This window comes from Orbicella faveolata, unplaced genomic scaffold (assembly GCF_042242905.1).
Source record: "Orbicella faveolata isolate gen_17 unplaced genomic scaffold, um_ofav_v1 contig_35, whole genome shotgun sequence".
Lineage (NCBI taxonomy): Eukaryota > Metazoa > Cnidaria > Anthozoa > Scleractinia > Merulinidae > Orbicella > Orbicella faveolata.
In genome coordinates this window covers 28,077,501-28,102,157 of record NW_028301564.1, presented here as the reverse complement: position 1 = coordinate 28,102,157, position 24,657 = coordinate 28,077,501, and the positions used below count along the sequence as shown (strand labels likewise).

At 38.7% G+C, this 24,657-nt stretch overlaps 1 protein-coding gene and 1 long non-coding RNA gene across 2 annotated transcripts; one reads left to right on the top strand and one right to left on the bottom strand.

Moving 5' to 3' along the window:
• Positions 1-372: 372 nt before the first annotated feature.
• LOC110062469 (uncharacterized) lies at positions 373-6,991 on the bottom strand. The gene is made up of 5 exons (XR_016201803.1): positions 6,929-6,991; positions 6,622-6,688; positions 5,374-5,589; positions 2,162-2,269; positions 373-894 (listed from the first exon to the last, which is right to left on the bottom strand). It is a non-coding gene; the product is annotated as an uncharacterized LOC110062469 (long non-coding RNA).
• A 1,636-nt stretch (positions 6,992-8,627) lies between these two features.
• Positions 8,628-23,320, top strand: LOC110047056 (anoctamin-7-like). The gene is made up of 20 exons (XM_089273161.1): positions 8,628-10,060; positions 10,957-11,029; positions 11,878-11,978; positions 12,687-12,756; positions 13,419-13,664; positions 13,806-13,878; positions 15,891-16,015; positions 16,406-16,485; positions 16,594-16,635; positions 16,933-17,022; positions 17,435-17,587; positions 17,924-17,960; positions 18,243-18,352; positions 18,576-18,727; positions 19,242-19,390; positions 19,911-19,933; positions 20,358-20,487; positions 21,120-21,346; positions 22,014-22,094; positions 22,605-23,320. The coding sequence occupies exons 1-20, from the start codon at positions 9,452-9,454 to the stop codon at positions 22,911-22,913; spliced, it is 2,880 nt and encodes a 959-aa protein (XP_089129287.1). The 5' UTR covers positions 8,628-9,451; the 3' UTR covers positions 22,914-23,320.
• Positions 23,321-24,657: the final 1,337 nt, after the last annotated feature.

The following is a 24,657-nucleotide window of genomic DNA, read 5'->3' as shown; positions in this document are numbered from 1 at the left end:
TTCTCTTCCTCTCTTGAGTGAATTCCTTTTGAACTAGTCGTTAACTTTTCCTTTAGTTTCCCTAGCTTTTCAATTTCAGCCTTTTAGCGGTTCGATATTGCCTTCACGCTGTGAAAGTTTTGAGGTCATAATTAACATTTATTCTTAGGTGACACCGAAGACTGAATCATGATAAGTAAAGTTGATCATAAAATACTGAGTTACTAAAGTTTTATCCATTTTATCGCCGTTCCTTTCCGAGCACGACCATTTACATTTTCTCCCAAACGATGAAAAGGGAAGAAAACTCTCTTCTCTCGCTTGCAGTTACTTTGACATAAAGAGAACATTAATCTATATTTGAAGAGAATTTCAGTCAGTTCTCTCAACCTCTCTGGTAGTCGTTTATAAGTTTTATTCCACAAGTTGAAGGAAGCTTATTATTAAGAGCAAAAGAGGTTCAGCAACACTACTGATTACAATTCACAACTATACTAAGTTAGTCAAAGTCTTGTCGCTTTTATTTGTTGCTTGAACCATGGTATTGTTGTTGTTTTTTCCACAAACTGCGAACAGAGGCTGCAAAGGAACTGTACTAGAGTGTTATCAGCTTTGGCCGTGCGTTCACCATTAACGCTTTCATCACCAATTCAAATGAAGTGTGGTACGTCAAGTAATGAACGCTTCCAACTTTGCCTCCAACCATGCGCTCTGCCACGCCATCACCACATCTATATTGCCTCCACCTTTGCTGCCATAACACCTTTGTGCAAAGCATGGTGAATCATCTCCAGTTCATGCAACTGATATAAGCTACGTCCTCATCAAGATGTGTCAGCTCATTGCTTGAGACTTCTCCTAAATACATGGAAGATGATGCTTTGTCAAAGCTAGGCAATCCTTGCACTGTAGTTCCTGCAAGACATACACCCAAACATCTTGAGCTAAATGCCAAAAGGAAGGAGAAGTCCCTGAAATGAGAAAAGGATCACCGACCATGACCTACTACCCACCCCATCTGGTGCTCTCTTATGGCTTAAAACATGTGACATCATCCCAACCAAGCATGCAATAAATCATTCTCTAATTTTCAACAGCCAATCAGAAGCTGTGCATCATCCAAATAAGATGTGTTGTCTGAATGTCAAGCACAAATAACTGTTGTTTTATTACCCATCTTTTTCCTATGACAAAAACGCCCATTCAGAGATTTGAATCCTAACCTTGGTGACCACAAAAACATCTGCTAACCATATCACTGCTTAGGAATTGTCCTTCACTGTAGATTCTTGAATCAACTTGATGGTACAACCAAACTCAAGGGGTACCATTCTCTGATTCGCCTGCCCCATTCCACAATCCACTACTCCCCTGGTCCCAATCTGTCATTCCCCATTTTCAGTCATCTGTTGCATAACTGCTTGCTAAAAGTGCTTGTTAACAAATGCCCTTTCCCTCCCTCACTTAAAAGTTCTGCGATATATTCAGTGAAGGGTGCTGGACTTAAATGGTGAAAGGTCTGTTTCACACAGGGAACCAAATCCCCCTTCCAGTTGTTATGGCTAAGAATGAGAACATTCCAGTGATGATTTCACTGGCTACAAGGCACAAAAGTCAGTTCCATTCCTATGGAATCAGAGAAGCCAGACGGATCATCAGCACAGGTGCTCCACTCCAGTTTCTGTGACAGGAAGTGACTAGGAGTGTTGCTACTCTCCTTGGATGGGATGCTAGTCCATTGCAGGTGTCATGTTGCCCTCACAAATTGGCCAGGACCATTTACACTCTTGGGTGGAGAGAGGCATTGAGAGGGTAAGGTGTCTTGCCTGAGAACATAACACAGTGACTCTAGCTTGGGCTCCATGGTGGACCTATTGATCAGGAGTCCAACTGATAAACCATTGAGTCATCAACTCCCAACCCCTACCCAACCCCAATCCCCCCCCCACCCCATTATCCTCTCCCAACATTAACAAAAAAGTCATTGTAATCAGTGCACACAAGTGGTGAAACCTTAAAATCATTTGTGAGGAATTCTGATTCAACACATCAACAGCGGGATATTTAAGCAGCAAAATTTAACCTGCCTTCAGTTGATACATGCAGTCAACTAATGCTAGCAGCTGGCAATGAATGAACTTAAGACTAACCAGTACTTCAGGCGTGAATAGTCCTTTCCTACCTTTCATAATAAAGTTGCCTGGTATGTCCAATGATGGGGCTTCTAAAGGAATATTCCAGGTTCTGTTTTACACAGGACAAACACTTCCTAGCAACTTTGAAGTAGAAACTGAAATGGAAATTACTTTTGAATGAATGCAGAATTTTCAGAGAGCTTAGACTATACACTGAGGCAATTCTCAAAGAAAAATCACAGGGTTTATGTGAGCAAGTACATGCAACATTATAAAGAAGAAAGCAGCTATTTTAACATTTCCTTTGGCTCACAGTACAAACATGGCAACCATAGGCATACAGGCACCTCTGGACTTCGGCGGGTGGGGGGGGGGGGGGGGGGGGCAGTGACCTTATTGCCCGAAAAAAATTATGCAATGCCTGAAAGCGCGAGTGTTGTTCAAACGTACTCAAATTGCAGTAAAAACAAAAATGTTCACAGTTCTCACGTGTAATGAAACTGTTATCATTCCAAAAATAGTTATTTTGAAACCTTGCATTACTCTATTTACCTTGATCGACAGCCCAGTAAAATCCGAAACTTATAAAGGAAATGTTTAATTCTTCCTTGCACAAAAAATTCAAGAAAAATATTAAAACAGCTCTTTTCAGAGCCACCACAAAAACAAGTCTCAAGTGGTCCTCATTTGCTTTGATTCTTTTGTCACTGTTTTGTTGATGGAAATATTATTGAGCTTTCCACAAGATGCTTGGCAACTTTTTTGCAACTTCTGGTATTTCGAGCAACTTTTCTCATTTCGAGCAACTTTATGCATTGAGCAATTTCTAGTTTTCTATCAATTCTGAGAAATCGTAGCAGCTTTTAGTGTTTAAATTGGTTTTGCCTCTAAATTTCACAATGTTTTAGTAGACAATTTATGAATTTCCCGTGAAAAAGGAGCGAGATCCCCCTTCCCTCTGGGGCAGGTGATGGGTGCAAGATATGAACAGCCAGGCTGCTGGGTCAGCAGACTCCAGTGTCTCAAGGGAAGAATATTTACAAGATTAATATTGACGCGTGATCTTTACACAGACATTTTTTCATTTGAATTGAGGACTAAGTTATTTAGCAACGCTGGATACGCTGCAAAATAGCACAAAAATGCTTAGAAATCTTACTTTTGTTGTACAATTTGCATATTTTTGCATTAGATTAAATAAAGAAAGAGAGCAACAAAATGTTTTTTGGGGGGTTTTTTAGAGCAACTTTTGAGCAACTTTCATTACAAAAAGCCATTTGCAACAATAACACACAACCTGCAGTGACAAACAGTGGCAAACAGTGGCAGTATCTTACAACGTGTGTTTGACTGACCTTTTCCTAATATCTCAAAGTGGTCCCATTTTAAGTTCTGACCAGATGACATGATGTGGTGTGCAATAGCAGATGCATGACAGCTACTTGACATAGCTTTAAAGTGTTCAGTTTTTCTGTTTTGTCACCCCAGTTTGTGTGTTATTTTGTATTAAGCTATGATGGCCAAAGAAAAAGGGTAATATTTAGATTTAGCCAAGCCTAAAAGCGGAGCTCCTGACTGAATAGTTAAACCATAAATGAAACGCACATATTTTTCCCTGGATCAGAAACTCAAAAAATGACCAATTGTGACCATATGATTGCTCAGTGTGTGGTTTCACTATTTCATCTAGTTACATTTTAACAAACCATACCTAATGAGTGTACCCAAGATTGTAGAAATAATGCACACAATACATCAGGGACTTTCCATGAGACAACTGTGTAAGGAATATGTCAGAAAAAAAGTCAAAAACACGTCAAGGTTTAATTTGGGCCAAAATTTTGCTTCTGCATTTACTCCCACCCTCTTTCTCAGAGTAATAACCTGGCTTGAGCCTGCAATCCAATAGAAAACCCAGTACCTGGTCAGCGGTTAACTTCAAAAAAACACACGACCTTGATGAGCTCTTGAGCTGAGCCCATGATATAGTCACATGATACTGGTCAGTGGATACCTTGGTTTGACAGCTGTCAATTAATTATACCATGGATGCCCAACATCAAAGATTTACCTATGGAAATGGTGCTACTCTTATTTTTCATGGTATGAGGCTTGGTGACTGTACAGATGTACGGACAGATGAACGTATGTACAGACAGTCACGTGACAACCAAAATTTTTGAGATTGATGGGTTACCAAATTTTCTAAGGTATGGGGCTCCACTCACGCACCTTTGGAGCACAGGAGCTCCGCTATTAACTTTTGAGCAACTTTTTGAGAAATTGCATGCGGCCCACTTTTTGGGAAATCTCAAGCAACTTGTGGAAAGTCCTAAAATAATATCCATATTGTGGATTTCCACATTAATTTAAACGATATGTGGCTTTTCTAAAACAGAATACCTAGATCCTCATATCATTTGACGTTAACTCCGTTTTGACAAGGCAAACGTCAGAGAAAGTACAGTAGCCTACAAGTAATAAATAAATAAATAAATAAATAAATAAATAAATAAATAAATAATACTATTTATACAGGGAGCGATCTTGCATAAAGTGGTTTTCAGAATGGCCCTGTCGAAAATATTATAAAAACGTATACTAAAAGCTATACGAAACAATGCTAGTCAAATGTAAAAGACATGATATAAATAAAATATGATAAAATCAATGCATGCATTCAAGTTTCTTTTTAAAAAGTCAAATAGATTCAGTTTCCTGTATTTCAAGACTTAAAAGGTTAAAATCAAGAGCTGCTTGGTATGTGATTTTTTGCTTTGCCTAGTTTGTTTTGTGAGCAGAAAGATGCAGATTCTTGCCCTGGCGGGCATCATAATGGTGAATGGCATTATTTTGTTTGGCCTTGACTACTTTTCAGAATGTTTTTTTCTAGAGTACTTTAGCCGAATCATCATTTTGCCCAAAAAATTTCAAAAATTTCTGAAACTGGGGGGGCTGCAGCCCTCCCCGCCCCCCTGCCCCGTACACCTATGCTGCCAACCTTCATGTAGCAAGTCTCACAGAATTTGTACTCTTTTCCAGAAATAAATTTCCAGGACTTTTCTAGTACTTGGATTGATTTTTCCAGGTCTCTAAAATTTACATTAACCCTTTCACACCTGAGACTTCAATTTTAATTCTCTTCACTGTTGGTCCTACATTTCTTATTAGTTATCACATAAGCTCTAAGAATCTGGTGTAAAATCAAACAATATATCCCAGTAATTCTCTTTAACTTTAATGAGAAAACTATATTTACTTCAAGTGAAAGAGATTTCCAGCACTTTCTATGATCATATGCGATAGTGTCGTTGGCTTGATGGTTGCATGCTGGACTCAGGATCTGGCAGCCTGGGTTCATGCTCTAGCCAAGGATGCAAGTGTTGAAGGCATGGTTTACAATAGACGCAACTTCTTGAGGTCTGACAAGTAATCCAGTAAAATCTATGTGTTGCTTTAATTTCGTAGCAGAAACCTCAAGTAGAAAACATCACATTTCCTGCATGAATTTTTCATTAAGGCTGATACCCAAATTTACAGGTAGCAATAAAACTGTTGCTTAATGACAATATTATTAGATAATGCAAAATCCCTCAATCAACGTACAATGGACAGCAAACACACTCAAATGCAGGGGAGAATGTTTTGCAAATCCACCCAAATGCCAGAAACTACAATAAAATGAAGGAAGACAACTAGGAAGTTTGCAAAAGCAATTAAGAACTGGCAAAACAAATAATCTACTTTCTATTGAGGTATGATGGATACTTGACTTGAAACTTAAGTTTGCCTTTCATATTTCGGGTTTGTTCAACCACATTTAGGTATTGTCTGTGTAACGTCAGGTTCACAGCGACTGTTGAAAGGCCGAATTGTCACTTGCTAGACAACTTGTCGCGATGAGACTAGCGTGTGTGGGAGATGCTTTACTAATCGAATAAAGCCAGAGATCATGGAAAATCAGCTGTGATTGACGACGATTTAATTGACGATAATCGAACGTAAAACATCTCCCACACATGCTAGTCTCATCGCGACAAGTTGTCTAGCAAGTGACAATTTGGCCTTTCAACAGTCGCTGTGAACCTGACGTTACAGTAAAACATCGGTTCCCGCTTGCACTCTAAATAGTCAAGGGTAGCTTAAAACTTAATTTACTTGAAAACACGTACTGCACGCACGATAACTGAAACTTGAACTACTGGCGGGAATATGTCGCTAACACTATCTATATACGTCCACGTGTAAAAACTGATGACGTCATTGCTAAGCAACAAATTGGCGAATCAGAAAGAGTTAAGATTACTCACTTAATTAGAGAAGCCTCGATATAGTGTTTATTACAGTCTGAGAACAAATTTTTAAGACTGACGACGTGTTTTTTTATGTAGGAGTATTAGAATGTCATTAACCAGCATTAACAGACCAACTCTCTACAGCCATGTAGTTCATTATTACTATAATATTTTGGAAAGTCAGGAAACGGTCTTTCAACATACAGTCCCACCTTTTCCATCAGCTCGTTATTTTTAAGCAGTTGCTTTGTGGACTTATCATCAAGCATATTGAAAGTGCTGAAATAACAAACAGGCAAACTTTCATGTCAAAAGTTGGCCAAGTAAACACTTGTACACAAAGAACAAGTGGTAAACAACTTTGCATGTACATGTACAGTATTACAATCAACTGGTCAACAGTCATTGACCACGGCAACATCATTTCCCAAAGGAATGAAGCACTCTATTTAACACAAGTAACGGGTATTCACAAGTTTGTAACCATAACGTACAGAATTAAAACATTTATGAGCTTACCTTATTGAAATACACCACACGTTGCTTTCCCCAAAACGAGCGTTGCAAAGCGTTCATGTCGAGGCAGTACGCACCTCTCGGAACGAGCTATCTGATTGCAGTAAGAAGTGCAGGGGAGATGAAATCGTAAGGCAACTGCCGGCTCGAGTTTAGTTCCATGGTTTTCATCCGCTGTAACGGTAAAGATGAAGCTGACGAGGCACTAGGAAGAGGATCAGCTATAGGAGAAGTGCTAGTGCTGGTGCCTTGTTCTTGGCAGTAGCCTCCGGTGCAGAAGATAGCGTGGAGATGGACGCAAAATTTCTTGGCCCGTTCGTACCTTCCCTTCGCCACGAAAGACCTGCAGTCAGTGTCTTTAGAGCTGCAGGTCAAAACCCCATCCAAGATCTTCACATGGATATATCCCATGGTGTTATTGGTTGAAGGAAAACCAAGCACAGCATAAGATATATCTGATACTTTCACCACAACAGCCATGCTATTCTGTGACCCAAGTAAAGCGGAGAGCATTTCCTTGGAAGCACCGTCTCCATTATAATCCTCAATTTTGTCGCGAGATAATTCGAATGTGTCTTGAGGGGGAACAGCATCTTTACACTCTTCAGAATGCTTGCAACTAAAGGACGCAGCACGTCCCGAAGACACAAAAGTTGCACGAACACTCATGCAGTCTTTGTGGCTACAAAAGAACAAGTCGCCTTCTTTCATAACAAAACAACGATCGTCGCGTGTACTTGTTCTAGCCGAGAAAATTGACATCTCCTTGGTGGCTAAAACAACAACGGCACCAGGACAACTGCTCTTTGGCTTTTTAGTTGCTGGTTCTTTCGTTCCACCAAGATGGAAGCCACATCTCTGACATTTAGCTGGCTTCCAACGCGTTGAATATGTACTTTTGCAACGCGAACATTCACCAAACTCCCGTTTTGTGCTTGTAGAAGGAATCATTGGAATGTTACAACGAAACCACGCAATGTCTAAGAACGAAGCGAAGAACGAAGAACAAAGAACGAAGCGAAGCGAAGCAATGTCAAAACGAAACCAATATGTGCAGTAAAAAAGCAAGCTCAAATAACGAAGAATAACGAAGCAAATGTAGTAAGGTATTATACATTGAAATTGAAATTCCGAAGATAACGCAATTTGAAATTCCGAAGATCAAGCACTCACAAATCTAAGCTACCGAAATAAGTTCAAGGAAGAAAGCCGAGCTAATATTACGCAGACGAAATAAGCCAATCATATGCTTGCAACCTATGCAACCATGTCGCATGCATCAACCAATCACAGAGCGCGATACGAGAGGTGCGTATGTAATGTTCATGTCAAGTGTCAAGTCAAACAAACCTTGCAGTAGACGACAGCAGCTACAGTGTAGCGACCTGGTTAAACAGATATATCAAAGTTACCTTCAGTTTACCGTTAACTAAACATTAGCAACAAATTTGGTCAAAAGTACGATAAATAGGACTGACCCTTACCTAGGTGGTTTTTAAAATCTCCCGCGCCTTCAGCAACATCCTTCATCTTTCCTACTACTCCCGCGTGAATGCATGCTCAGTCTTATTTGTCAGCGGTTTGCTTCAAGGACAGACAAAATAGGCACACTTTGTTCCTCTTTACATGACACAAATTCTGTTTCCCGCCTACGTATGTATAAACCGAAGAATCCGAAATTTCGCGAACACTGCGCTTCCGGACGGCCCTTCGGAAGTTCAACGAGAATGAGTCCAAAATGGCGCGGGTCTGTAAAAAGCGGTGAAATTTCGTGTTTCTTGATAATTTTTGTGCTCTTAAGTGCAGAATGCGCCGCCAAATATGTACAATGAGGAAAGGTTAAAAGAACTTGGCAGGCAATGTTTTTTCGGAAGCACCTAAGTGTGCAATGTTTTGTCCGATGTTTTGATGGATGGTTCGTCGCGTAGGTGACAAGTCAGTGTACATATCATTAACCAGTAATTTACATGTAAATGAACCTCGGATAACTGCAATTCATTCACTGGAGATCAGAGATCAAGAAGCAGGCAAATCTTATCGATAAACAGCAAAACATGGCCACCATTGCTTGCTTGTGTGGGGAGTTTTCTTTGGCATAAGTTTTGTTACGGCCGGACATTGGAGCTGTGGAGAACTCGCTAATTCACGTTATATGACCTAAATGGTCTTAATTTGACAACGTCGCAGCACTTATAGTTTCAATGGAACAGCTGAAAGCTTGGCGAAATTTGTTGTTTGATCTGGTATAAACTGGAGTAACTTGGTTTCACTGTACGTGAGGCGTGCTTGTATAAACTCTTTGATCGAAGAATACTCGTCTCCGATCGCGTGCTATCAGATCAATCTAGCCAAACTTCGCGCAAACAGAGCACTTGGTTGTTTACGTATAAGAGCTTGGATCAATCTCTCAAGAAATCAATTTCACTACCATCATAGGGGTTGTTGTTTTGCTTGAAATAAAATAAAACGAAATTAAAAAAAAAAAACAATTTAAATTAAATTTTGCACTGCGTGCGGGACCAAAACATGGCAGAGGAGTATCCAGGCGAAGTGAACGACAAGGACAAAATTTTGAATGGAGATATCGACAGTAACAGAGTCCCTCTACATGAAGTACGCGAGAAAAAGAAAAAGAGAAAAGTGAGGAGGTCAAGATCTAATGAGCATTTACCGCCTTCAGATGCGGAAACTGGCGCATACTTGAGGCAAGTTTCAAGCTATAGCCATGGCGAGCAACCTCGACATGTTCAGCTGCCTCTTGAGCCTATGGGGAGTCGTGAAAAACTTATTCACATTCACGAAGAGCTGAGTAATACACATCCTCCTCCACGCCCAGAAATATTGCGTGACGAAAAAGATCTGAGAAAACTCGCCTTACATTTAGCGATAAGTAAATCGAGCGAAGGGAAAAATAACAGATTTCTACATCACGATTACGTGTTAGTTCATAGAACAGGCGACAACAGAAATCTGCACGAGAAACTGAGAAAGAAATACGAGTCCGGGCTTCATGCACAAGGATTCAGAGTGGATCGCAAGTACACAGCGGAAAATACGTTTGTTGTTCTGCATTGTTCATTTGAAAGACTTTGTGAAGAAGCTGAACATGTGTCTTTGGAAATGCCTCTAGCTGGGGTAAGATAATTTGTCATTCTTTATTTTGATACAGGACTGGGGGTTTCCAGTTTTTTTTTTTACATTAACTGTCTAATTTCTCGCATGCTGAATGGCTCATTTTTATCATCTGTAAGAGTACAGACGGATAAAATTTTAGTTTACGCAAGTTTTCAAGTTCAACTTTCAACTGTCAAACTGTCAAACTGTCAACTTTTTAACTAATGAGATTTCATGGACTTTTAGGTAGCTAATCAAAAAGCGAGAAAAGCTATCAACAATGTTCACGTCACTTTGAATAAAATTCACTTATCTTTAGTTTACAGTGTCTTTTGCCCTCATTTATTACCTGCATTTGACCATTCTGGGGTCTTGTTGTAAAAAACAAATTGACATCAGTTTTTTATGCGTCTGTCCTCTTATTGATGATAAATTGCATCATAACATTGTCAAAGTTTATTGCGGAACCACTCGCCTGCAGCTCGTGGTCCCACAGCCACTTTGACAATGTTATGACGCTATTTATCATCAATAAGAGGACAGACGCATAAAAAACTGACATCAATTTTTTAAATGGTTAATAATACTAAGTAACATAATCAACAAATGCAGATGTGTTTTTTTGTACCCAAATTTTACTTTTGTAGAAACAACACAACCATGATTTATGTTTCAGAGGGTGTTGTTTGGCAACCAGGTAAATTGCCAACCTTTGAATAAGATATTCATGCATGAGTAGTGAACAGCAAATAGTAGCAATTAGTATCAACCACACAAGTAGTTTTGGTGGTGGTGATTATTATTATTATTATTATTATTATTATTATTATTATTGTTATTAAAAAGCAAAGACAAGATTAAAACCCTAAACCCTAGCAGTGATGAAATTTTATTTTGTGTTGTCCTTTTATTTTTAGTACCTTGTACCAGAGTTGTCCAAAAACAGTGTGTGGAAACAGTTTTGGGATCGTTTTCGAACTGATGATGAAGGTATTGTTCACATGTTGTAAACATATATTTATTATACTCCATGACTATAGGAGGTTTGTCTCTCAATTTGTTTAAATGCCATCCAGCTTCATGTGGGATATTTCTTTAAAAATAAAGGCTTGGTTTTTTTGGAGGTAAATAAAATGAAAAATGATATTCATAAAATAATTTGCATGTCATTCAGTGACAGTATTGTTTTGTGCAATATGAATAATCCTTAGAGGTCTCCTATTTTCATGGCACTTATAGAGACCTTAGATTAACACTCTCTAATAGACCATTTCTGTGTTACACTGTACATGTACCTTGTGCCTCCGTGGCAAAACAAGTCTTCGTGCAAAAGCATTCATATGAAAATGTGTTCCACCTACAGGTTCAATTCCATGCAAATCAAACTCACTTTCATATCATTGAAAGGTTTTACATGAAGACTCGCTGGATCATGTGTACTAAGGACATCTGCAGTTGAGTATCAATCAATACTCTTGATCGATACCCTTGATTGACATCTCAATCGACATCAGGATTGATACTGGGTGGACACACTGTTGACACTTGATCAACAGACAGTCGATAGTCGGCTGAGTGTTGACTGACTCATATGAATCAATTGAAAATTAGTCGACTGTCGACCAAGATGTCAATGGAATGTTGATCGAGTGTCAACCGAGGTGTTGATAAAGTATTGATCGAGGGTATCGATGGACACTTGACTGCGGATGCCTTTACTACACATGATCCAACTTGTTTTGAAACAGAAGCACAAGGTGGCCTATTTAATGTAAAATTCACTGAACATCATGACATAAGTTCTGCAGACTTCAATGTGTATTTCTTTTCCATTGCAGTTGATTTTGTCAGTGCTCCATTTTGTGTTTCAAAGTCGCACATTTATGAAGGAATAGAGAATCCTGACACGTTCTTTAGGCCTGCTCTTAGATCATTGTTGGTAAGTAATGATCGTATGTCAGGCCAGGAAAAAACTCAGGTCTGATTGTCCACAGCAAGTAAATTTTGCTCTTGGGCAAGTGAAAATGGAAGTTTGGTGGTCCAGTGGGCAAGTGATTAATTAGTCTCAGTAGTCTGGTCAGTGGTAACAATTTCAAAACTGAAGACTGCAAGATGAGCAAAACAAGGAGTTGAGAGTATGGATTAATTTAAAATCCCAGCATACTTGATTCTAGACAGTACAGAGTACCTAGTAAATGATGTAGTTGATAAGGCATGAACCTTGCATGTCTATTGGGCAAGTGAAAGTTTAGTGACGGCCACTGGAAACTGAAATGTACTTGTCTGGCCCACTGGGCAACTGGATTTCAAACATTTTTTCCTGTCCTGAATGTCACTGTATAAATATGGCTAGTTTGTCAATAAATGCTTAGTCAGGTCTTAAAACTAAAATCACTGATTACAAATAATTGAGAGTTTCTTTTTAGCATTAGTCCTTTGTCGTAGCAAAGAGTTGAAGGGCTAGGAAAGGTAACATGAGCTTTACAAATTAACTTTCCTATCGGTGTATGACTTCAAGTTGATAAATACTGTAGCTAGTAAGTGTTTCAATAATTCAAAGCCAACCCTGATAATCTGTGATTCAATGGTCCAAGAACATTTTGTGTGTAGATGTAAAAGTTTTAACTTTCAATTTTATCCATTTAAGGTTCACCACATTTTAACAGGTCTAGATATCAGAGACAAGGAAAGCAAGCAGCTTGGTCAAAATGCACAAGGTATTACTGTGTATATATAGTTTGAAAAATTGTGTCCTTGTGTTTCTAAACTCCTACTTGTGTGCTACATGTCAGATTTATATCATGGTACATTGTATCTTGACTTGTTACCCATACACATATATGTCAAATAATATCAAATGTCTTTGATATTATGTGTGCATGTCTTTGCAACTACATGTGAGTTGATTTTGCTTTTAAAATGTAAGCCGTACCTGTGTAAAAAGACTGGATCATGTTCATCCACGCATACAGTCAACAGCCAAGTGTTGATCATCGATACCCTCCATCGATACCCTCAAATGACACTCAATTGATACTTGATCTACACTCCATTGACACCTTGGTTGAAACTCCGTCGACATCTCGGTCGACACAGTCAACTACTTTTCGATCATTGCTTATGAGTCGGCTAACTATTGAGCGACTGTTGGTTAAATGTCTACCGAGTGTCGATTGAGTATTGATCGGGATGTCTATCATACACCACTCAAGATGTTGATCAAGGGTATCGATTGAGGGTATCGATCAACACTTGACCGTGGATACCTTTAGTACACATGATCCAAAACACCTGTATTTTTTATTTACCATGTATGCATATAAAGCAGTTGTAAGTACATGTATTCTGACATACTACTGTAACTTTGATTACTTTGTAGGTTTGGGGTACATGCTTATTGAGGGAGCCTACACTGATGCATTTATCCTTCATGAGAAATCTGAGTACGACTCTCAGTTTCCATTGTCTGACACCGGCGATGATGACAGCTTCCTCCATGGCCAGGATATTGCTGATCCTCGCAAGGCCTTGAACGACACCTGGCTTAAACATTTTAGATATCAGCCACTGTGGAAAATAAGGAATTACTTTGGGGAGAAGATTGCGCTGTATTTTGCTTGGCTTGGTGAGTTCATTTGTGATGCTCATTCAATGTATTGTTGGTGTCAAATAGACCATATTAAAGAAAAGAATTGTGGTATTACTTAGATATTTTATGAGGCATTCAGCATTCAGTAATTTTGTTTATCCTGAAATGATATTTTAGGTTTGCTGAACATGTCACTTGTTTTACCTGTGCTGCTTGGACTTGCTATTTTCTTCTGGGGACTTGGCGTAGCGTAAGTTATTATTCAAAATAAATCATTAATAGCAAGATAATATTGTAGTGTTATTATCAGGTGGTATGCATGTGTTTAAATAAGTCTTGCTCAAGATCCAAGCCCAAGCCAAGCCCAAGGTTTCTCTAGAAAGCCACTTGGATGCCTGTGTTCCCTGCAGTCAGCAGATGCAGACATGAAAATAAGCATGCAGTGACACATCTCTCCTAGGACACCTACATTTCAAATCTTTGCTTCAGGCCTGTGAACTCCCTCACATGAATGTTCATAGGCTTGGCTTTACACTGTACATTTAAGATTGTCTGGTAGCCATTTTCACTTTCGATGAGTTGACAAAATACAACATAAGTGAAGTGTGTCACATGTATCTGAGAATACAGCATGATAAAATGGACTGTCTAAAACTCTCCACTGTATTTCTGGATCTTGGACTAAAGTCCCTTCACCATACAGTTCTTTTAAGACATTGATGATTTTCTACATTCTTATCACCTCTCTGTTTGACATGTGTTGATATGGTAGGGAGAAACAATCATTGATCACTTTTGAGATGGAAACACACTTTGGTTATATTCTTGATCTCATTCTGTAATGTGCTTCTGGACTGGAGTTGAGTAAGACAAGTTTTGTTAAGGTTGTGTTTGGCTTCTTCATTTTGTATTTCATCTCTAACTCTGAACTTTTTTAATATAATGTTATTCCCAATCCCTTCTTCAACAAATTTACTGTTGTGGTAGCCTACTAGAAAGCTGCTGAATCAGCTCCTTTGACCACTACACATTTCCTTTAATGTTTAACATGATTTTGCATTTGTTGCAATTCTGTTTTACTGATCATTGTCAACTTAAACACTAATATACCATTTTAATGGAAGTAAGTGTTAAGCTTGAACCTGAACTTGTGTGCTTGTCTGTAATTTAGTTCTTTGTCTTTGATTGGTCTGTGTTGTAAAATGTGCCATAAAGCCAAAAGGTAGTTTCACCATTACTAGCTCCCAGTCAAGAGCTATGCTTACATAGGGACCACATATACATGCAGTTAATGTAACATCTGTGACAGCCCACTTGTGAATAAGGTTACCTAATCCCATGTTATAATATACATCAACATGTATAACTTAAACAAAAAATGCCACAATTGCAGTCAGGGATGGACATCAGTGGTATACAATCAAAGGTTTGTTTGACACTGACTCTACTTTAAACCGACGAAGACCGATACTACTGATGTATAACTTGTTGGCAGACATTTTCTCTTCTCTATCTACTAGCACTCTTTTGCTCTATAAAGACTTAACAACATCTGGTAGGTGAGTTGTCTATCTGGCTCAACTTTGTTTTGACATTTTCTTTAACACATAATTTCTCTTCAAACTCCTGTTCTCTTCTTTCGCGTATTAATGTTTGTTATACTTAAGATGCCATTGTCTCCTCTCTGCTTTTCTTCGTTGGCCCTTAAATGCCTCTTATAACTATTTTCAATTTGAGCCTTTTTTGTTGAGCAATAAACATCAAATTATTGATGCCCATCTTCTATTGGTACTGTTTAGAGGCAGCTATTTGTGATTCTTCACATCTGGTCTAACTTGTCTTATAGTAACAATAAGTAATAATTTTTATATTTGAATTTCCACCTCTGGTTTTCTTTGTTGGCACATGTATCATTCTTAATAATTATTGGCAGCCCTTGAACTATGAAACTCTCTTTCTATGATTAATGATACAGTCATTTCATGGCATTTTCTGAGTGCATCAATGCTCTAAACTCATGAATCCTGTGTTGTTATTTCTATAAGTTAAAACTTGCTTGTATACCTCAGACTCTTCTTCAATTCCTGACAAATGTCCTAGTCTAGACTACAGTTTTTGTAGTCAAAAATGCTGTTAATGCCAACTTTATCAAGTTCCACTGTGGTGACGTTGAGAGGAAGGATAACAATTCTGTTTTTCCAGTCTGTAGTTAAATAACTTCCAACAGCTGTAAGACTTAAGTTTTATCATGTTATTTTCTAGTGTGGTGGATAATCCTATGGACGAGCAGGAAAATTCCACAGCAGTGTCAACCGTCACTCTTTGGGCCAAGAATGCTTTTGACAATGATGCAACACCGTTCTTTGCTTTGATTATTTGCTTGTGGGGTAAGTTATGACACAAACCATAGTTACATGTAATAGAGGGACATGGTTAGGAAACCTGGCAAAGTTCTTTGTTTGTTTGTTTATTTTGGGGTTGACCTTGCACAAAACCTGGCAAAACACAAAAGGTGTTTACTTTTCTCATCCGGTATTTTCCAAGAGAAAATTAATAGAAAACATGCTCTGCATTTCTATCAAGTTACTAAGAGACTCGTGGAAGTCTGGGAGAACTCAAAAAAGCTGTGGGAACAGTTGCCTGTCAGCTCATGTTCCCACAACATTTCTTATTCTCCTAAACTTCCACTCGTGTTTCAATAACTTGATAGGAACACGGAACATATTTTCTATTTCTCCACTATATATAACAAAAACGTTTGATATCCTCGTTTGTAGGGACAATATTTTTGGAGCGATGGAAACGAGCAAATGCGCGGTTATCATATCAGTGGGATGTGGACACCTTTGAAGAACAGGTATGTTGTAAATCTGAGTAACCTAAAACAAATTCATGGTGTGCTTGTTTTTAACACTAGATTGACTGCAGGTATTTATTTAACCCACTGATTGTTTTCTAACCTTAGGAACCAAATCGCCCTCAATATTATGGCACAGTCATGAAAATGGTAAGACTGTAATTTTTTGTTATCTGCAAATTGCTTCCTTGATGTTACTGCTAGTCAGTCATTGCTGCTCTCGTAACGTAATAACTAAATAATTTGTACAAAGAGGTAGTTGAACCAAAATTTTGGGGTAACGTAAAGTTCAGGTATAAGAGGTTGCCCTATAATTCCTTTTCAACTCGGTTTTGGATGTATGTATTGCTGTCAAATTAAATAAAATAAATGAAATAAAACTAAAAGTTAGTTAATTAAAACTCTCATTGTTTCAGTTCCATTTATGGTGTAATTTCTTCCGTTCAGGACCCAGTGACAGGAGACGAGATCTCGGTTTACCCAGTCATAAGAAGGTTCTTCAAGATGTCTGGCTCATTTAGCGTCATGTTATTTATGGTAAGATCATTAGTTAAGTACATTCTAGGTAAGGTAAAAAGGGTAAAGTCTGTATACGAGCCGAGTGGCCCATCAGGCCGACGTTTATCTCCGGTGTCAGTAGCATTAAGCGAATAATAGTATTTCTATTCCCCTTTGGATGGGATGCTACTCCATTGCAGGGTTACCCCGAGCATTAAATTCGGCGGTACCTATTTATACACCTGGGTGGAGAGAGGCACTGAGGGAGTAAAGTGTCTTGCACAAGAACACAACACGTTGTCGTCGGCCAGGGCTCAAACCCAGACCGCTCGATCTGGAGGCTAGTGCACTAACCATGTACATTCTGCGTTAGCATTTTGCGTGACAAAACAAATTGTTTGTAGAGTTCTCCCATGGTAACACCAAGGTGTTTTCTGTGTTTTTGCACCAGATCTGCTTGGTGCTGGGCAGTGTTGTTGCGGTGATAATTTACCGAGTCATTGCCAGGGAAGATCTGTTCAAGAGCAGAGGAGAAGCTGGTTTACTGATGGCCAGTGTTACTTCAACGTTTATCAACACCCTCTCTATCATGATCATGGGAAAGGTATGTACTATCACCTCATATTTGTGCGATTTACAACAAAGTGCACTTTTGGGGTCGGGCAATAAGTAAGTCTTGTATAATATATTTATAGCTACTTGTACGCGCATTCATCGAGTTGAAAAACAAGTCAGTACGTACATTGTATTGTGTTTTGAAGCAAAGTCTTTGTAGATTCCTTGAGTCGGGGACCAGATAAGTTCTCTCCAAGAACACTACGTGGAGTGCGTGAAAAGGTCTCCGCTAAGTTTAAAATACAAAGAGTTATGTTCTTTCGAAGGAAGAAACTTTACTTATTTTACCTGGTGTTGACGTAGTGTAAATTTGTCCTTGTTGCAGATTTACCAGAAGTTAGCAGTGTACTTAACGGACTGGGGTAAGTGAGGCAAAGGAACTGAACCAAGTTGAAAACAGACTTTAAATCTCTTTTTTTTTTAAATCCTGCACAGAAGGCAGAACGCACGAGTTTTTTTCCGTTGTAACCTCTCAGCTCCCAGTTGTAAACGCATAATGTACATATGAAGCCGGAAGTATTTTGGGACACTAATCCTGATAGACTATCGGAACATCAAATCTATTCTACAGTTTGTACTTGAAATATTTTTTTGTCGAACAAAAGTAGAGCTGTGTTCATTAACAGTTGTGCTTTTCTCAACAGAAAATCACAGAACGCAGACATCGTACGAAGATGCGCTCATTATCAAGCTGTTTGGATTCCAGTTCGTGAATTCATACACTTCTCTCTTCTACATCGCTTTCTTTCGCCAGGTACAGTGCTGTATGAATATTGTGCAGGACCAAAATGTACATGTATATTAATTAGTTATCCGTGTATTACCAGTTGTGGTCAACATCTTATTTCTCGATACAATTTTAAAACATTGTCCCACAGAAAGGAGGGGAAAGTGTTAGCGATTTTACCAGCTGTATCTACTTTGCTGCGTTGTTATACGTAGTGAATTAATCTGTTTTGTTGCATTGTTTGACTCAGGACACAAAGGAAACAGGCGTCATCGGCAAAGGGGAGAATTACAGCGACGAGTGTGGTGAGAACAACGACTGCATGACACTGCTGTCACTTCAAGTCGCCATGTTAATGATCATGAAACCTGTTCCTAAGCTCTTCTCGGATGTCATTAAACCGTAAGTATTTACTTTGCTAGCCTCTGTTTATCGTCCATTTTCTGTTATTTTTACTTGGAGGAGATAGTTAGGCCTTTTTTTTTACTTCCAGTGCATTTAAATTAGTGCTCAGTAAAAGCAGACAAGCAGACTGTGAACTGTGAAAACGGTTTACTAGTCGATACAAATTGTGTATCAGTCTGAGAGCTTGTAAAGGCAATTTAGAACATAGAAAGTTCAACGTGTTGTTTTGCGTGTTACTTTATTTTTTGTATTCACGTTATAGTTTGACAGGGGACAGCTTTTAAAGAATATTACCACGGTGTATTACGCTCGTGCAAATCTATTGTACTGCCTATTGAAACGCCAATGTCGTGGGTTTCTAAGGGAGCTACGTCACAGCTTGCGCTTCTTAAAAAGTTTAGCGGACATTTTTCAAGTTTGTCGTTTGTAATCCGCGTTAATCTTCTCCATCCTTAATTATCCCGTGACTGAGCTCCTTTGAATTATAACTTTTCATTTGTTCTTCTTTCAGTTGGTTAAAAAACTTGTGGAGAAAGAAATGTTGTAGAAGCAAGGTTGCAGCGAGTGGCGAAATCAGGTTCAACGTAGAAGACTACTTGGAAAGTGAGAGATGTAAAGAAAAGCTTGGGGATTTTACACTCTCTGAATACAATGAAAAAGGTATACTCAGTTAAAACGTATTGTACTGTCACGTGCGAGTTTGCTGTCAATCACGTGACCTTCGCGATCGTTACCAATCATTTGGAAACCGGTTCAGTTTTTACCCTTACGTCGTTATTTTCATGCTGTTATTGTGACATTCTATGAGGATGTTCACACTGCAAACAACGACATATTAAACGTCCTTATTGTGTCCTTATGTTTATTTGTGTCGTTATGTCGCTAGTGTGAATTGGGCTTTAGGCTTGCTAGATGCGTCATAGCTCGTCATACACGTGAGGGTATTATCACTATGTTGCCCTAGACTTAAAACTGGAAACTTAGCAAACGGGCGACAAAAGAGATTTCAAGAATTTTTATCAAAACATTGCCAATCGGCTACGGCTCTGTAATGGCCCTAATATGCTGTACATAACTTGAGTCCTTTTCTTTTTTTGTCGTAAATACGTAGTGTTTGTCAGTGATCATTTCATTGTTTCTTACTGGTGTGTGATTATTGATTTCTTTTATTCCTTTGCAGTGCTGCAGTATGGATTTCTTATGGTAAGAGGCGTGGTTGAACCTTGAATTAAGAAAATTAGTAAACATTTGCTTGGAATGACCTTAGGCCTGTTTTATTTTCCTGAGAATTCTAGCAAAGGTAGTTTCTACAGTGACACAGAACTGTGGTGTAATGCCTGAAAACAAAAACAAAAACCAAACCAAAAAACGAATTTATAGGTACAAGGAAAGAGTTTAGGAAATAGAATCAACTTTTGCGACGATAACAATAAGCGATGAAGAGTCAAGCCTAGACTTTCTATCGCTTATTTTTAACGCAAAATTTATCACTAAGAAATTACCCATTCAGATTGAGCTTTGTCTGGTTTATAGCGGACATCACATTTTTAAAACAAAGAGAGTTGTAACGATTGTATCTAATACTTGAGTTATATGTTGAGATATGGCGGACGCTTTCTTTTTACAGCTATTTGCCGCAGCGTTTCCGCTGGCCCCACTGATCGCACTGCTGACAAATGCTATTGACATGAAGGTGGATGCCAGAAGATTGTTGTGGACAAACAGGCGGCCTGTCGCCTTTAGAGCTGAGGACATAGGTTGGTAAATTTCCTTACTTTTTACAAGCCCTCTTGAAATAGGTTCTTGCCTTCCCACACTTGTTGCCAGTGATATGTTTTTTCCTAGAGTTATGAATATCCCAATACAGTGGAACCCCGACTTACGGTCACCTCGTTATTACAGCCACTTTTTGTCCCCGCGAAACGTCTATACATTTCCGTATAAGAAAACCGACCACATTCTGAAATTCCAACCTGTATAATCCTTTATAATTTTACCCCGTTTATACGGCCACTCAAACCAGTTATGTCATCTTTCCATTGTTAATATTGTGCGACTGATTGAAGTTTCATTTTCTTTATAATTATATCTGCATTAAGGATGCTTATTAAAGATTAGTTGTTTACAAGTGCAGTTAATTATGATACATCTGCTAAGACTTCACTCAGCTTAGACCACTCATGAATTTTGACCCTACCATGTTAATACGGCCACCCCGCTAATACGGCCAAATTTTCATGGCCCGTTGGTGACCGTATTAACGGGGTTCCACTGTTCTTTTTTGTCGGGCCCAGTGATCGGCTCTCTGATAATTGTGGTCTTAGGTTTTTGACAGCAATGCAGTTACATGAATGCCTTGATAATTTAGCGCTGATCATTTACATTTCAGGCATGTGGTACAGCATTTTAGAATTCCTTAACGTAGCAGGCGTGGTTACCAACTCATTTTTAGTAGCATTTACGTCATCATATGGCCGTACATGGGAGGGTGATCCATCAACTACTAACACAACTGAGCTGGTATTCAACAACGCTACCAACACAACTGAACAGGTTTTCGTCATAACTCAGCACTTAGCTGGACCGAGCAGGCTGTGGCTCATTATTGGATTTGAGGTTCGTAAGCTTGTTGGAAACCGCCTTCTCAAACTCATTAATAATTCATCAAGCTAAAACAAAGAAAATCACAACCGTGAAGGAGGTTTGGATACCCGGTCTTAATCAGCTTAGATTTTGACGATTTTAGTTCTCCGTTTACTCGTTAGTTTTTGTTTCATCAGCTATCCAAACACCTCGAATTTCGTCAAAAATACTCCGCCGCGCGTCGTATTTTCAACTCTCTTCTCGGTGTTTGGATATCCCGATGAAATACTGTCCCTCGTGTTATTACGTCCACAGTTAGAGACCGTTTTTCCATTAATTTTAATACCTTTAACTTTCCACTGATTGCCTAATCACTCGTAGCACTTTCACTCCCAGATACTGACATTTAAAACAATTGAACAAAAATAAATATAAGCCCACAGCCCACTACGGACCTATTTTTTTAAAGACCTTGTCATACGGGAAAGACTGCAATTTCGTCTAAGCCAAAGCTTGATGTCGTATAGTCCAAGGTTGTGGTGCGTTATGAAAATTTATTATTTTAATTGCAAAGCAAGCACTTTGTTTTGGCAATGAAGATAATTTCCTTTAGCTCCTGAATTGAGAAGTACTGAGTTTCTTTTATTCAGGCAAGGCATAATGGTAAAACTCACCTGAGAGATTTGTATCGTTTTTTCAGCACATTGTGTTCTCAATCAAGTTCCTGATTGCCTACATTATACCCGACACACCTGCTGATGTCAAGATGGCGCTGTCCAAGGTATGTAGTGAAAGTGCAGTGCTACACATTTCACTGATTGCCGGGTTAAGCTCCAAAAGATCAAGACTGGTCTCAAAATAGCTTTGTCACGGTTTGCGCGTCTCGAAGAGTTTAGCCTAAATTTTTAAATGTTCTTCGTTTGTAATCCGTGTTAATCTGCTCCATCCTTATTCCTTTATTGATTATTATTATATAACTCTTTGGTGTTTTTCTATCTCAGTAAACTCTTATTTTCAGGTTTCCTTCAATTTAAAAGTAATTTTGTACGTGGCCAAAATAACTCAAAATACAGTGACTGAGCTCCTTTAGGTTATGTCTCGTCGGAACTGTAATTTTAATTCAGTTGGAATTCACATCTGTTTTTTCCTCCTTAAATCGAGGAAATTAGATTTTGTACCCTTCGCCTTGCCCTTCAGCTCAACAGTTAAGTAAGTCTGTACGGAGAAAGTACGTTTTGGTCACTATTCGGTGTGAATTATAGTAATCAACCTTGTGTTTGTTTTCTTGAAGGAAAAGTACCACGTGACCAATATTCTTGCCAAAGCCGGTGTACGAAAGGGGCCTGGCAACAGACTGGCGGAATCGGCCTCTTCTTTCAAAAGTCGCGGATTTGAGAGTGATACTTCACTGGTGACCTCATCAGATGTTAAACTGACCGCCAGCGGAAGGAGACTGGACGACAGTGGAAGACTGGAAGTGGTTGTAGAAAGTTCACCAACAGGGGGTAGTGTAGGGAGACACTCGCCTACCCCACGGGGACCAGCCCGCCTTGAGCCCCTTCCGACCAGCTACACATCTAAACACTCAATTAGATCGTAATTCGCATGTACTATATATTTCGTACGTATGTAAACCTGTTGTCCGCTAAGCGACAAAGAAAATAGTATCTTTGGTTGTTAAGCTTCTGTTTGCCACAGAGATGGGATTTCTTTAAACAGTATTTTATTTATTCAAGTTAAACTGAAGACAATAGGAAGATGTAGTAGTCTAAATGTAAAACTGGAAGATATTTTGTAATATTCTACCCATACGTTTGTAAAACAATAGGTAGCGGATATACGTAGAAAGATATATTTATCGTCATTGGTAGAAGAAAATGTCGAGGTTAAAAGCATTTAACTGTTTTTGAAGCGTTCGGTCCAGTATTTTATACCATGAAATGAAACTCCATTGCATACCGCTCGTGTAAACTGATATGTCCTTCGATTAAAAGCCTTTATTTTTTCCTCGTGTTTTCTCTTTTTGTTTTATTTTCACAAATATCTTTTATTTTGCTAAGTGGGGTGGACCATTTGGTTTTTGAGGGGGGGAGTGGGTGTTTTGGGAAAAGAAAAAAAAATTAAATTAAATTAAAAAAATAAATAAATAAATAAATAATAATAATAATAATAATAATAATAATAATAATAATAATAATAATAATAATAATAATAACGAAGTAAACTTTCCTGCGCACCACCACCGCCGAAAAACAAGTTCAGTAGCCGAAAAAAGCATGTCATGCGGAGGAAAAAAATATACATACACACGTCCCGAGAGGACATTCCTGGGGCATGAAAAGGTTACGAAATCACCCCCTACCCTCCTTCCCTCAAAAGTCAAATGGTCCACCCATTAGATCACTGGTAACATTTTATAAACGTGTGAAAATGATACTTTTCTTGCAAATTAGACGCTGAACTCTTGCCTGCAGGTCGGTCCACCACTCTACTCCATCACGTAAGAGAAATAGCGTGGCAATGACATTGATCGTTATCAGACTTTTAACAACTTTTCTTGTGACAAAGAATACTTAACACAATAAGTCAGCATTAGACTGCGACAGGAATTGCAATCTTCTCCCATACAAAGAGACATATCATATCAAACGCCTGACACGTTCCCTCAACAAAGGACTCAAATCCAGCAGAGAACTTTACCATTTCTCATGAATATTAGTTTTTGTTTCGTCTCGTCATTGTTATTAACACCTTATTTAAGAGCTACCTTGCAAGTATATTCTATTCTGATGATGGTGTAGTTCTTACCGAAATAAAACTCCTAGTTTTGATAATTCCGACACAGTGAACATTCTCGGATTATATCATTCATTCTAACAGAGGCTTCGGATTTTATTCCGAAACCTAGTACCTGCAGAAAGGTTTAGTACATAGAGGATGAAATATAGAATATTTAAGAAATAGAAAACATGTACCATGTTTCTATCGAGTCATAGAAACACGCGTGGAGTTTGGAAGAACGAGAAATGCTGTGGGAACACGAGCCGCAGGGGAGTGTTTCCACAGCTTTTTCGAGTTCTCCCAAACTTTCAGGAGTGTTTCTTTAACTCGATAGAAACACGGAGAACATGTCTCCTATTTCTTTTAGAAAACACCGCGACGAAAAAAAGGAAAACAACCTGTTAACTTTGATTATCAAAATGTGAATTTTCTTTGCTCGCGCCATCATAACGTTAACAGCTCGTGCTAGTTCTGTGTTTCTATCGAGTTCTAGTGTAAATCTACTAGCTTTCTATCACGAATGCTGTTCTCTTATTGGCTACGCTACTCACTATCTATTCTGT